Genomic DNA, 15,832 nt, shown 5'->3' with positions numbered 1-15,832 from the left:
TACTTAATTTTCTTGAACAATTTCAAGGGTGCCAACATTATATGTAATAAAATGTCTTCTCTATATATTTTTTGTGGTGGTAATTATTACATTTTGAGATGTAGTAGACACTGGCGCTCCTCACTAGAGTGACTATAATAAAACTTGGGGTTGAAAATTACTTCTAAAGCTGCTGGTGAGTATGACAGGTTCTGTGCGCCTCCCATCAGTAAACAAAGGCTAATAAGAATGGTAATAATCACCGCGCTAAAAGGAAGGGTAGATTTAAAAAAATAGGTAAAATTGTTGAACTTACTAGTTGGTTTACTGGTGATAAATATGTTGGAAGTCCAAGGAAGACGATAACCAGATGATTGAAGATATGTGCATTGAATATATTAGTATCCAGAGGGTGTTGAAGCAGGATTCCCGGTAGGCTACGTCCTAATTTAGATGTACTCACTTATTCCAGATAGATGATTTAGTGGAGATCCAATCCATTGTCAACTAATAAAGCTAATAAATGTATATTGTCCTTAGGGTATGAAAGCTTAATCGTATGTTTGCCATAAAGGATAGTTGCGAGTCAGCTAAGTGAGGAGGCAATTGCAGTGGCTGGTTAATGCATGCACTGGTATGAATGCCGCCTTAAATATAATGAATTTATTAGAGACAAGTAAAGTGCACTGAATAGTTCTTACGTGCGGTGCAGATTGAGCTCACTAGCGCTGGTGTGTTCCAGGGAGTACAAACAAAGAAGATAAGTTACTGGAGAGTTGCTGGTACGGAAGTCCCCGCTGAGCAGGAGAGCGCTGGAACCTCGCATGCTCCGGCCGGAAGTGTGGATGACAGGGGGCGGAGCTTATTGTGACATCACAGGGCTCAAGGATGGGTGCGCTAGAGAGACACAGCTAACCAATGCATATCAAGGGAAACCAATCCCTCTTCATCAGGGTACTTGTCTCAAATCAATTCATTATATTTAATGCGGCATTCATACCAGTGCATGCATTAACCGGCCACTGCAATTGCCTCCTCACTTAGCTGACTTACAACTATCCTTTATGGGGAACATATGATTAGGCTTTCATACCCTAAGGACAATATTCATTTATTAGCTGGAGTAAGTGAGTACATCTAAATTAGGATGTAGATATCTGAATACTCACCATATGCATCACTTTTTCTATAATCAGCAGGTCAGTAATTAATTTCTATTGTAACCTACAGGGAATCCTGCTTCAACACCTTCTGGATACTAATATATTCAATACACATATACTCAATCATCTGGTTATCGTCTTCTTTGGACTTCCAACATATTTACCACCAATAAACCTACTAGTAAGTTCACCAATTTTTACCTATTTTTTGAAACCTACCCTTGGCTTCCTTTTAACTTGGTGATTATTACCATTTTTAATTATTACATTTTAATTTGTTTGTAGATGTGTTATGCATAATTATATTATTTGCATCATTTGTCTCAAAATAGATAATGAAAAATCTCTGGAGATTTTTTTATAGTTTTTTTTTATAGTTTTTCCTTCTGTATCCATTGGAGCCCCACTTACAGAAGAAAACAGGCCCCTACTGTCGAAGACTGACATCTGGGTCTGCTGTGATGAAAAAGTCTCTTCAATCATGTGATCACCAAGATCCTACAGAAGCATTGGTAGTGCTAATGTTATTCTTTTCCGCATAGCCCAATGTAGTCGGCAAAGGAGAAGACAGAAACTGTTAGCGGAAGATCAGAAATGCTTCTGTAGATTGTACCCCATGCTGTAAAATTGTAATAGTGTGCAGGTAAAGCCCAGGCCACAGCACCAAGAACTTATCTAACTTCATTAGGTTGGGCTACCATAAATTGACGATGTGGTAAAATGCTCAAATGGCTGCTGGTGAAAAAGCATGTGACCAGACCATTAGCTTCCTTTACTTGAAAAGTAATTTCCCATGTGAGATGTTTTTCAATTAGACTAGACTTCATCAGTAGTGTGCAACCCCTTTGGTGTTTTCAGTACTCAAATCATGTCGAGATTGGATTTGAACCCCATTGAAATAACATGTCAAAACCTTAAATAGAAAGTTCATGCTTGAAAACCATCCAATGTAGCTGAATTTAACAATTTTGCAAAAAGAATGAGCAAAAATTCTAATAATATTCTTTTGTAGAATTATTAAAGTCACCTGCAGAAATCACTTTACTTTATAAACACAAAAAATAAATAAAGCAATATAATAAAAGTTAGTATTATTATCTCCAGAATATTTTGTTATGCTAGATGCAAAGTAAAACAAGTTTATGTCAAATTAATTGTGGCTTATATAGGCATTTGTTGTTTGTATTATTATTATTTGTAGTAGTTGTAGTAGTAGTATACATTTTCTTGTATTATTTTTTTATCTATTTTCTTTAGTATTTACATTTTTGTTGTTTGAGGTTTCTCTGCTGTGCCCATGCTTGAAACTAGCGGCAGTCAGTACCAAAGGACAACCTTCCAAATCGCTTTCTCTTCTTGGTACACATTCAAAAATATACTTTTATTAATGATTGAATGTAGAATATCATATCAGAAGAACCATGCACAAGCGATGCTGCATACAGACGAATCAGTTTTTTCCATCTGTCAAATTAATTTACTTCAAAGCATGAGAAAATATCAATTTTCATCTCGGAGTTCAGCTAGAAAACATCATTTGTGGCATTCATCATTCCAAACCATTACTGTTTTCCCTTTGAGTGTCAAAATAAATATAAGGAAACTAAGCAGCTTGCACGAAACGGAAAAAACGGTGTAAACAGTGTCTATTGTTATGATGTGCAGGAGCCGATTTTCCCACTGAAAATATGTATCACTTACAGTATTTACAGATTATATGATGTCTGAATGAGGTGACTTCAATTGCTGAAATTTGCACTGATCACTAGATCGAAATCCCTAATAACCTACTTTCTCTAAAATATTCTGATAGATAAAGATGGAACAGAAGTATATAGAGCAGTAACCAAGCATGAATGGATCCTACTGCATACAAGTAACATAGTAATAGCAGTTTAACCAAACTAAAATTAGGTCAGAGAAGAGATCTATGATGTACAAAGTTTTCAGTTAATGCTTTTTGCTATTAGACCATGTTACAAGTTAAGGAGCACCAGTTTAAAGTAAAAAATCAGCCAAAAAATCAGAGTATATATAATAAAGTAATAATAGAACGGCAGAAGAAGGAACAACCCTAAAGATAAGTTGGTAATTATAATGCATAATGTAATAATGAATATAAGATTATTATTATAAATTTACTGCAAATTCTGTTTTTAGGAAATAGATGGGAGTGATTACTATACATTTAGTTTGTTAATGGTTCTGGGAGAAAAGAGAAGTGAGTCACAATACAGGGATTTGCGTGTGATAGAAAGATTCCTTAGGTTGCAAGCTTTGTAACTGTTATTAGGGGGTGGTGAACAGAAGACACACTCAGCATTTTACAGCATCTGCATGTAAACATCACCATCTGCTAGTCAAAGGCTATAAAGAAAGTGAAAGCAAAAAGGATCACAGTAGTAGGAACCCTGGAGTGGGAGAACTGTTCCATCAGGGAAGACATTGAAGACAACACTGGGTCAGGTAACAGTTCTGCCGCAGTTACTAAATATAAAAGGCTTGGCCAGACCGAGAAGGGAGCAGGTGGTGTCAGAGGTTTTGTGGCTATAGAGTGGACTAACAGCCACCATCTCCACAGAAGGGTCAGAGAGCAGTCAGATTCCGGTTAAAATCCTGAGTTAAGAGGAATATTGGTGACCTGAGCTGAGAGAACGATTGGTGACCTGAGCTGAGAGAAAGTAGAAAACTGTGACCAGAGCTGAACCTGGCTCGAGAGACGATCCACCTGTAATGGAGGACCATTCCTGTGGTCTGTTACTTCCAGCATAGACGTATGGTACATGGTGTGGGCCGGAGCCATACTTCAGGGAACGAAGACAGACTGTGATGAGCAGACTGTGTATCAGGTGACTCGCATGTCTAGTACTTGCCGCCTAGTGGGAAATATCAGTGACCCCCATAAGGACTGATGTAACATTCAAAGTTGCTTAAAGAGAAGAGTGTGATGGGTCTAGTATCTAAAGTGATGCCTGTTAAGCTGAAGCATAAAGACATTACTCATCAACCATCGTTTAATGCGACATAAAAAGGACAATGTATATAAAAAGCACATCAAATAGATATCGTATTTAGTTACACCTCTGTGTCTGAAACTCTCATGATATACTGTATTGACCTTGCTTCTGTTACTCACAGTATAGTGCTTTTGTATATACTGTATATATATATATATGCACTCCCTGACAGAAGTTATGCCGCTTATCCATGTTATGTAAATAAAAGCTTATAACCTGACGTTAAATTCATCCATTGGTTATATAAATTATTCTTTTGAAAGCTGTAACCCTCCGAAATGTGGTTTAGGTTAAGAAAATAAATTGGCACCAATGCAGAAATATTGATCAGTTAATGGATACAGAATGGTCAGATTTTGTCAAGACAAAAGCTTTGTCGCCCACAGAAAGTAATGTGATATTCAAACAAATAATTAATTAAAATACAAATATATGTTGCATAACATTGGTGAATGAAGTTGTGGTGCTATTAGAGTCATATTTAATATTTTGTGTGACTTCCATGAACTTGAAGGACTGCATCCATGCGGTTCAACAATGATTCATACAATTTATTAATGAATTCATCAGGAATAGCAAAGAATACAGTCTTACATGCCTCCCAGAGTTCATCTAGATTCTTTGGTTTTGTCTTCCAAGCTTCCTCTTTCATCCTACCCCAAACATGCTCAATGATTTTCATATTTGGTGACTGGGCTGGCCAGTCCTTGAGCACCTTGATCTTTTTTGCCTGGAGGATCTTTGTTGTAGAGATGGATGTATGAGATGGAGCACCATCCTGCTGCAGAATTTGACCCTTTTTATGATTTGGAATATAAGAGTTAGCTAATACTTCTTGATATTTTAGGCTATTGATATTGCCTTCCACCTTGCAAATGTTTTGCACACCCCCATACTGAATGTAAACCCAGACCATGATCTTTCCACCACCAAAAGTAACTGTTTTCTGAGTGTATTTTGCATCCATACGGGCTCCAGAAGGTCTCTTGCAGTATTTGCAGTGGCTGTGGTGTAATTCTACTGAAGACTCATCAGAGAAATCAACCTTCTGCCACTTTTCCAGCATCCATCTGTTTAGCAGGCTGTGGGACTTTGCAAATGCCACACGGTTTTTTATTTGCCTTTTGTTTAGTGCTGGCTTCTGGGCACTGATTCGACCATGGAGGCCATTTTGAGACAGAATCCTACAAACTGTTCTAGTTGACACAGGGACTTGAGGTGACCAGGCCTGTTGAAGCTCTGCTGTAGTGGAAGAGGGGCTTGCTTTGGATTTTCTAACCAACAAACGTTCCTCCTGAGCAGTTGTCTGGCGGAGTCTGCCGGACCTGGGCTTGTCAAACACATCTCCAGTCTCTTCAGATCTTTTTTTAATTATTTTTTCTTGATGTTGAGACACATTAAAGGTGCCAGCCACCTCTGCAGTGGATCTGGTCTTTAGCCTCTTGATAATCCAGGCTTTGGTCGCAGGGTGGATTTTTGGCATGTTGTCAGAGTTCAAGTTACAGTTCAAGTGAAGTCTGGGGTGCTGGGATACTTTATACACACACTAATTAACCGATCATTTACTGAGCACAGGTGAGGATGCAAACTAGGATTGGGTGCATAATATGACCAGGTGACAAAACTTTTGTATTGCCAAAACCTGACTATTCTGTGTCTATTAACTGATCAATATTTCTGCATTGATGCCAATTTTTTTGGTTAACCTAAACCACATTTTGGAGGGTTTCAGCTTTCAAAAGAATAATTTATACAACCAATGGATAAATTTAACATCAGGTTTTACACTTTTATTTATATAACATGGATAAGCAATATAACTTCTGTCAGGAAGTATATATACTGTATATATTTATATATATGTTAGGTCTGGCGGAATGCACCAAATAATAATTGGAGATGATATAAGGTGCGTTCGCATTCCGGGGTCCACCGTGCAGCTAAGACACCTGCTGCTTGGTAATGACGGACAATATGGTGGTATAATGTGAGTACACACACAGGTTAGCTTCTCCCGGTATGAAGGAAGTGAACCCTGTTGCATCACAGGGCCGTGATAATGCACAGAGAGTGCAAGCAAGGCGACACAGAACTCTGCCCCAAGACTCAGGGTAAGAGTCCCTCTAGATCTCTTGCGCTCGACACCGCTACTGCGGTGCCAGGGAAACAAAAGTAAATATTTACCGCACAAGAGTGCTTGCAGCGCCACTCTGGCGGTCGCTGCTAACTGAATTCAGCAACTTGTGCAATTAACCTGCGATTTCTGAGGCTGGTGACTCGGATAAACTTATTCTCAGAAGCAGAGGTAACTCTTGGTCTTCCTTTCCTGGGGTGGTCCTCATGTGAGCCAAATTCTTTGTAGCGCTTGATGGTTTTTGCCACTGCACTTGGGGACACTTTCAAAGTTTTCCCAATTTTTCAGACTGACTGACCTTCATTTCTTAAAGTAATTATGGACACTCGTTTTTCTTTACTTAACTGCTTTTTTCTTGCCATAATACAAATTCTAACTGTCTATTCAGTAGGACTATCAGCTGTGTATCCACCAGACTTCTGCACAACACAACTGATGGTCCCAACCCCATTTATAGGGCAAGAAATCCCACTTATTAAACCTGATAGGGTACACCTGTGAAGTGAAAACCATTCGTGGTGACTACCTCTTGAAGCTCATCAAGAAAATGCCATGAGTGTGCAAAGCAGTCATCAAAGCAAAAGGTGGCTACTTTGAAGAACCTAGAATATGAGACATAATTTCTGTTGTTTCACACATTTTTGTTAACTATATAATTCCACATGTCATAATTCATAGTTTTGATGCCTTCAGTGTGAATGTACATTTTTCATAGTCATGAAAATACAGAAAAATCTTTAAATGAGAAGGTGTGTCCAAACTTTTGGTCTGTACTGTATATATATATATATATATATATATATATATATATATATATATATATATATATTCTTCCTGTGTTAGTCAAATAAATAGTGTTGGTTGATTACCACAGCCTTCTACTTTAATTAACTGCGCTATTGCATTCTAGTAACTTGTTTACACTGTATTGAAGAAGGAAGTGGCATATACACCTACTGTAGATACTGACAGAAAATCCTGGACACTGAGAAGGTAGCTTGATAGAAAGGAGCCAGTTGTAGTGAGTACAGCCTGAACACAGAAATAGAACTGAGTTGTGGGCCCAAAGCAGCTGGTAAAGCAGTAGGGCTGAGCAGGCAATGTATCATCTTTTCCTGAAGGCATAGAAACAAGTCTAGGCTGTCCAGATCTGGACACAGGTACTACTGCAGAAGTGGGGTACAAACAGCTAGAAAGAACATGTATAGATTTAGTGTTCATGTTTATGGAAAAATACTTTGCAAGCTTTATGCCACTGCAAGTAACTAACATGACTATGCCTCTGTGTAAAAGAGAAGATGAAGTGGAAATCAAGCTTTACACATGCTACCTACTGTATATATTATACCATTTACAATAGTAAAGAATGTCCTATTTTCGCGAAGTTCACTGAAATCTTCCTTGTGTACCACTTAAACTGGGGGGTTTCCATGCTATAATACAGTATTTGACCAGAGGGATGCCAGAGTAAAACAATATAGCCTCATACTCACTTGCGAGAAATACGGCCGAGTCTTGCATCTTAAAACCCGGCTCTGCCCCCAGCACTCCAGAGCGGAGCGTGCGGCCGCACAGCAATACATGGAGCTGCACGCTCCACTCCCAAGTGCCAGCGGCAGAGCTGGGTGTTACCATGCGAGACTCGGACGTATTTCTCGCAAGTGAGTATGAGCCCTAACAGCCACACACCCAGAGTAATCCATTTCACTGGTGCCTGGGGTTGCAGTGCTTCCTTTTGACCCAAGCAACCTTTACAAGAGCATGCTGCAGATTTTCAAATTTCACCCCTTAGTGACGGAGCCAATTTGGTACTTAATGACCGAGCCAATTTTTACAATTCTGACCACTGTCACTTTATGAGGATATAACTCTGGAACGCTTCAACGGATCCCGCTGATTCTGAGATTTTTTTTTTCGTAACATATTGTACTTCATGTGAGTGGTAAAATTTCTTCGATATTACTTGCGATTATTTATGAAAAAAACGGAAATATGGCAAAAAATTTTAAAATTTTGCAATTTTCAAACTTTGTATTTTTATGCCCTTAAATCAGGGAGATATGTCACAAAAAATAGTTAACAAAATAAAATTTCCCACATGTCTACTTTACATCAGCACAATTTTGGAAACAACATTTTTTTTTATTAGGGAGTTATAAGGGTTACAATTTGACCAGCAATTTATTTTTACAAAAACATTTACAAAACCACTTTTTTTAGGGACCACCTCACATTTGAAGTCATTTTTAGGGGTCTATATGGCAGAAAATGCCAAAAAGTGACACCATTCTAAAAACTGCACCCCTCAAGGTGCGCAAAACCACATTCAAGAACTTTATTAACCCTTCAGTTGCTGCACAGGAACTGAAGCAATGCGGAAGGAAAAAATGAACATTTAACTTTTTTTCACAAACATTTTACTTCAGAACAAACTTTTTTTATTTTCACAAGTGTAAAAAGTGAAAATGAACCACAAAATTTGTTGTGCAATTTGTCCAGAGAATGCCGATACCCCATATGTGGGGGGGGGGAACCAATGTTTGGGTGCATAGCAGAGCTCAGAAAGGAAGGAGCGCCATTTGACTTTTTCAACACAGAATTCCCTGGAATTGAGATTGGACACCATGTCACGTTTGGAGAGCCCCTGATGTGCCTAAACAGTGGAAACCCCCCACAAGTGACCCAATTGTGGAAACTAGACCCCCTAAGGAACTTATCTAAGTGTGTGGTCAACACTTTGAACCCCCAAGTGCTTCACACAAGTTTATAACGTAGAGCCGAAAAAATTAAAAATCATATTTTTTTCACAAAAATGATCTTTTTACCCCCAATTTTTTATTTTCCCAAGAGTAGCAAGAGAAATTGGACCCCAAAAGTTGTTGTGCAATTTGTCCTGAGTATGGCGATACCCCATATGTGAGGGTTAACCTCTGTCTAGGTGCACTGCGGAGCTCGGAAGGGAAGGAGCACCGTTTGACTTTTTAATCTCTTAATTGTGAGAGCGGACGCCATTTTGGGTTTGTAGATGTGCCTAATAGCAGAAACCCCCCACAACTGACCCCATTTTGGAAACTACACCCCTCAAAGATTTTAATCAGGGGTATATTGAGCAATTTGAACTCACATGTACGACACAGAATTTGATAACATTAGGTCGTCATATTGAAAAAAATCATTTTTTTCCATGAAAATCTTGTTTAGACCTGAATTTCTCACTTTTTTCAGAAATAACATCAAAAATTGGACCCCACAATTCGTTACCCACTTTATTATGAGCGCAGCGATATCCCATATGTAGTCAAAAAGTTCTGTTTGGACAAATGGCAGGGCTTGGACAGAAAGGGGCACAATGTGACAAATTTGGCTTTATTTGAAATAGATTGTTATACTGGCAGAGCCTGTATGGTTTAAGAGCAACAGAAATCCCCCATAAATGTCTTTTTTTTATAAATTGTACCCTCTAATCTTTTCATCTAGGGAGGTAATGAGTAGTTTGATGCCACCATTTTTTATGCAGTTGATGCAACACAAGCTTGAAAATTTACAATTTGCATTTTTTTCATTGTCTCTTTTATGATTCTTTTTTGTAAGTTCTGAGGAACACACCTCAAATTTTATTTCACTAGTTTTTAAGTGTTCAGAAATATATCCAATATGACACCAATGTGAGTACTGGTGACAAAGCAGTGTATATAATAGATGGCACACCATCTGGTCTTTAGGGTGAAATTGAAGATCCAGGACCCATTCAAAGCTTCTAGAGACATTGACCAAGCAAGAAAATCCTTCCAGGAATTATTACTCACAGAGGGAGGCATGCTCCTAAAACACATTGGCTGATTATAAAATTGGTCTTGCTAACAAAACAGTTGTCCCGCATTTGCGTATATTGTAGCAGGAAGAATAAACTGTACTGGAATGAAGGGCAAAATGTGGAGGAAAATGCAGCCAACTATGTGGCAAAGCAGAGTTTGTTCCCAAGATGAAAGAACACCATCAGGGCTAGAATGGCAGAAAATTTCAGAGACTGGACGTACAATGTCCTTTTAGCTCCATCAATCCCTATACAGTTAGGGCCAGAAATATTTGGACAGTGACACAAGTTTTGTTATTTTAGCTGTTTACAAAAACATGTTCAGAAATACAATTATATATAATATGGGCTGAAAGTGCACACTCCCAGCTGCAATATGATAGTTTCCACATCCAAATCGGAGAAAGGGTTTAGGAATCATAGCTCTGTAATGCATAGCGTCCTCTTTTTCAAGGGACCAAAAGTAATTGGGCAATGGACTCTAAGGGCTGCAATTAACTCTGAAGTCGTCTCCCTCGTTAACCTGTAATCAATGAAGTAGTTAAAAGGTCAGGGGTGGATTCCAGGTGTGTGGTTTTGCATTTGGAAGCTGTTGCTGTGAGCAGACAACATGCGGTCAAAGGAACTCTCAATTGAGGTGAAGCAGAACATCCTGAGGCTGAAAAAAAAGAAAAAATCCATCAGAGAGATAGCAGACATGTTTGGAGTAGCAAAATCAACAGTTGGGTACATTTTGAGAAAAAAGGAATTGACTGGTGAGCTTGGGAACTCAAAAAGGCCTGGGCGTCCACGGATGACAACAGTGGTGGATGATCGCCGCATACTTAATTTGGTGAAGAAGAACCCGTTCACAACATCAACTGAAGTCCAGAACACTCTCAGTGAAGTAGGTGTATCTGTCTCTAAGTCAACAGTAAAGAGAAGACTCCATGACAGTAAATACAAAGGGTTCACATCTAGATGCAAACCATTCATCAATACCAAAAATAGACAGGCCAGAGTTAAATTTGCAGAAAAACACCTCAAGAAGCCAGCTCAGTTCTGGAAAAGTATTCTATGGACAGATGAGACAAAGATCAACCTGTACCAGAATGATGGGAAGAAAAAAGTTTGGAGAAGAAAGGGAACGGCACATGATCCAAGGCACACCACATCCTCTGTAAAACATGGTGGAGGCAACGTGATGGCATGGGCATGCATGGCTTTCAATGGCACTGGGTCACTTGTGTTTATTGATGACATAAGAGCAGACAAGAGTAGCCGGATGAATTCTGAAGTGTACCGGGATATACTTTCAGCCCAGATTCAGCCAAATGCTGCAAAGTTGATTGGACGGCGCTTCATAGTACAGATGGACAATGACCCCAAGCATACAGCCAAAGCTACCCAGGAGTTCATGAGTGCCAAAAAGTGGAACATTCTGCAATGGCCAAGTCAATCTCCAGATCTAAACCCAATTGAGCATGCATTTCACTTGCTCAAATCCAGACTTAAGACGGAAAGACCCACAAACAAGCAAGACCTGAAGGCTGCGGCTATAAAGGCCTGGCAAAGCATTAAGAAGGAGGAAACCCAGCGTTTGGTGATGTCCATGAGTTCCAGACTTAAGGCAGTGATTGCCTCCAAAGGATTTGCAACAAAATATTGAAAATAAAATTATTTTGTTTGGGTTATGTTTATTTGTCCAATTACTTTTGACCTCCTAAAATGTGGAGTGTTTGTAAAGAAATGTGTACAATTCCTACATTTTCTATCAGATATTTTTGTTCAACCCTTCAAATTAAACGTTACAATCTGCACTTGAATTCTGTTGTAGAGGTTTCATTTCAAATCCAATGTGGTGGCATGCAGAGCCCAACTCGCGAAAATTGTGTCACTGTCCAAATATTTCTGGCCCTAACTGTATGAGAGACGAATGTGCCAATAGATATGGTACACCATAGCAAGCTCCCACCCGCCAAGGTCAGAACCGCTATATGCACAAAACAACCAGTTCTCTATAGAAAGTATTGTCTTGTACCAGAGGTTCGGCAAGAACCATAAAGTAAAGACCATGGTGTATAAGTATGGAACTTCCTAATTTTTTAGAAATCCTACAATAAAATGATAATGCCCGAATCATCAACATAGATATAAGTAATATAAATGGAAGCCAAAGTTTTGTGTAGCAAGACGTAAAAACAGTCAAAGTTAGATAAATGGTCAAAAATGTTTGTGAGTAATCAAGTCCTAGAATTCATTTTCAAGCGATCTCACTTTTCAAGATCATTTCTGGGGTCCACATTCTAACGCTTATTGACGTGGATACATGGACGAGAATTTGTTGGAACAGTAATTTGGTATGGGATTGATCGAGTCCTAGAATTTTCAGATGACGTGACTGTGCAAGAACATTTGTGGGGTCCACACTCTAGAGCGTACAGACGTGGGTACATGGATGAGAATTTGTTGGGATAGTAGTTTGGCATGGGATTGATCAAGTTCTGGAATTAATTGTGAAATGGGGTAAAATGGGATCTATTAATTAAAATATTCTTTATCAATTGTTCCAAATTGTTCTACTGGGGCCACTAAGCAGAAAATAAAAATTATTGAAAAAAACCCAAACTAATAGATGTAGGTGGTGTGGTAGGTATCAAAACAGGGGGAGATACAAAGGCCTGGTTGGGATGGGCATGTGGGGCAATAGAATCGGGAATCACTCCATCTGCCATGCTTTCTGCACCTTTGGGTGGGAGTGACAGGGACAGGGTGAGGAAAATGGCGTCCTGCAAGTCTCCGGGAATCCACAGAGTTGAAGGCTTCCCCGGTGCCATTGACTCAAATATGACAATATTATATTGCAGTTAGACAATGGCATTGAAGCTGATGTTCCTCTCTTCTATTCTTCACACAGGTATTTCATCCATCATCCATTTGTGTGTTGACTGCAAGTGAGAACAGATTCATGTCTAGCAAGCTTTGCTCAGGGTATTTCATCCATCATCCATTTGTGTGCTGACTGCAAGTGTGAACAGATTCATATCTAGCAAGCTTTGCTCAGGGTATTTCATCCATCATCCATTTATGTGCTGACTGCAAGTGTGAACAGATTCATATCTAGCAAGCTTTGCTCAGGGTATTTCATCCATCATCCATTTGTGTGCTGACTGCAAGTGTGAACAGATTCATATCTAGCAAGCTTTGCTCAGGGTATTTCATCCATCATCCATTTGTGTGCTGACTGCAAGTGTGAACAGATTTATATCTAGCAAGCTTTGCTCAGGGTATTTTAATCCATCACTCCTGTGTTGTTGTTGTTTTTTTCTCCCTCCCCTTTGTTTTTGGTTTCTGATTTAAAGTGTTCAAAGCTATTTTTTTTTCTTTCTTTCTTTCTCTTTCTCACTGTTTTATGGCCTTGTTCAGCATTGGTTGGTTACCCTGCATTGTAATGCCTGCTCTGGACTTATGCTAATTGGTTGATTGCTGATTGGGACCATTTGGCTCCTGATGCTAGCAGTCACTCCATTTCATATATATTTAGTCTGGCTGGGATAAGACTCATGCGGGTTGGCGTGTGCAACAGATTTTAAGTGCAACAGTTTAAAGTGCTTTGCAGTTAGACAATGGCAGTTGGACAGGGCAGGAGACAGGTAAGGTGCATAAGTTTTTCAAACAATCATGCTTCTTGGTCAGTCATACTACATTATGCATTGATCATATCAATCTGCTTCTTATTTGTTTTAACTTCTGCTTTCTCACAACTCGCCCGCCCTTTAACAAATTCTGGGCACTCTCTCTATATCCACCCCTCCCTTCTCCCCTCTCCCATGTATAACTCTGAGGCTCTACTGACATTTCTTACCCACTCCAAACCAGCCACTACCTCCATGCAGCACTCAAAATGTTCATACAAATCATCCCACCACTTGCTTTTTCTGTTTTTTCTCCTTCTACTAGTTGCAGGTGACATCTCCCCAAACCCTGGACCTCCCTCCACCAGCGTACATTACTTTCCTCCAGCTACATATAGAAGCCCTGCTAATCTTAATAACATTCAGTGCATGCCTTCTCCTATTGCTTTCCACTGTGCTCTCTGGAATGCACGGTCTGTGTGTAACAAACTAACTTACATTCACAATCTTTTCCTCTCTAATTACCTTAACCTTCTGGCTATTACAGAAACCTGGATCCAGCATTCAGACACCACCGCCGCTGCCGCTCTCTCGTTTGGTGGGCTGAAACTTTCACATACCACCAGACCTGAGAACAGACAGGGTGGAGGTGTTAGTTTACTCCTTTCATCACAATGTGCTTTCCAGGTAATCCCCCCTTATTCCCGCACTTACATTTCCTTCCTTTGAAGTCCATGCCGTCAGACTCTTTAAGCCCTTCTCCTTGCGGGTGGCAGTTGTTTATCGCCCTCTAGGCTCCTCTCGCCTGTTTCTAGACCACTTTGCCACCTGGCTTACTCACTTTCTATCCTGTGACATCCCCACCCTCATCATGGGAGACTTTAACTTCCCCATCAATGATCCCCTCTCCCAATGTGCCTCTCATCTTCTCTCTCTAACTTCTTCATTCAACCTCTCACAGTTTACTAATTCTCCTACGCATGAGGACGGGAATACTCTGGACCTGGTTTTCGCCCATCCCAGATCGCTGCACGACTTTACTAACTTCACTCTCCCACTCTCGGACCACAACCTTCTTTCCTTCTCTGTCAAGAATTGTCTCCTCACCCAGGACACCCCCACTTACCACACTTATCGGAATACACGTACCATTAATACCCTGCAGCTTATGAACAACCTCCACACATCTTTAGCCCCCATCTCCTCCCTCTCCAGTCCAGACTTAGCATTGTCACACTTCAGTATTACACTGAAGAATGCCCTGGATGAAGCAACACCTTCTACATGCAGAAAGACCTGACACAGACAACGGCAGCCCTGGCACACTATACAAACACGCTTTCTTCAGCGTTGCTCAGAGCGGCAGTGGAGAAAATCTCTCTTAGCAGAACACTTCATCCACTATATGTTCATGCTCAAAACCTATATCTCTGGCCTTTTCTCTGGCCAAACAATCCTACTTCACCACCCTAATCACCTCACTATCCAACAACCCAAAACGACTTTTTGAAACCATAAACTCCCTCCTAAAACCTAAAGTACAGGCCCCCATCTCCAATCTCAGTGGTGAGGATCTGGCCACTTATTTCCTAGAAAAAATCAACCACATCCATCAGGATATCTCAGCTTAATCTCCCCAGTGCCTGGATCCCCTTCCCTGCCACACCTCAAGCTCATTAGACATCTTTGAGCCTGTTTCAGAAGAAGAAGTTTCCAAGCTTCTCACTTCTGCTCGGCCTACAACCTGCAATAGTGACCCCATTCCTTCACCTCTCCTGCAGTCTCTCTAACCAGTGGTCACCACTCACCTGACTAAAATATTTAACCTCTCTCTTTCTTCAGGTATTTTTACCTCATTTAAACATGCCATCATTACCCCTTTACTTAAAAAGCCATCCCTGGACCAGAACTGCACGGCTAACTACAGACCTGTCTCTAACCTTTCCTTCATCTCTAAACTCCTGGAATGCTTGGTCCACTCCAATGTAATCCGCTATCTCTCGGATAACTCTCTTCTCGACCCCTTACAATCTGGCTTCCGCTCTTTACACTCCACTGAAACTGCCCTCACTAAAGTCTCTAATGATATAATGACAGCTAAATCAAAAGGT

The 15,832-nt window shown here is 40.0% G+C and overlaps 1 protein-coding gene across 2 annotated transcripts in view; it reads left to right on the top strand.

The window, feature by feature from the left end:
• The window catches only part of NPSR1 (neuropeptide S receptor 1), a 551,858-nt gene that overhangs the window by 248,973 nt on the left and 287,053 nt on the right, over positions 1–15,832 (top strand). The window contains exon 4 of one of the 2 annotated variants that reach the window (XM_069732481.1): positions 1,210–1,323. The exons of the other annotated variant lie outside the window; for it this stretch is intronic. Within the exon in view, the coding sequence (XP_069588582.1) occupies positions 1,210–1,323 (114 nt within the window). The remainder of the gene's footprint in view (positions 1–1,209; positions 1,324–15,832) is intronic. 2 annotated transcript variants of the gene reach the window in all.

The sequence above is a fragment of the Ranitomeya imitator genome, chromosome 6 (genome assembly GCF_032444005.1).
Source record: "Ranitomeya imitator isolate aRanImi1 chromosome 6, aRanImi1.pri, whole genome shotgun sequence".
NCBI classification, from domain to species: domain Eukaryota; kingdom Metazoa; phylum Chordata; class Amphibia; order Anura; family Dendrobatidae; genus Ranitomeya; species Ranitomeya imitator.
Note: the sequence above shows the minus strand (reverse complement) of the source record. Positions and strands in the feature narration are given on the sequence as shown.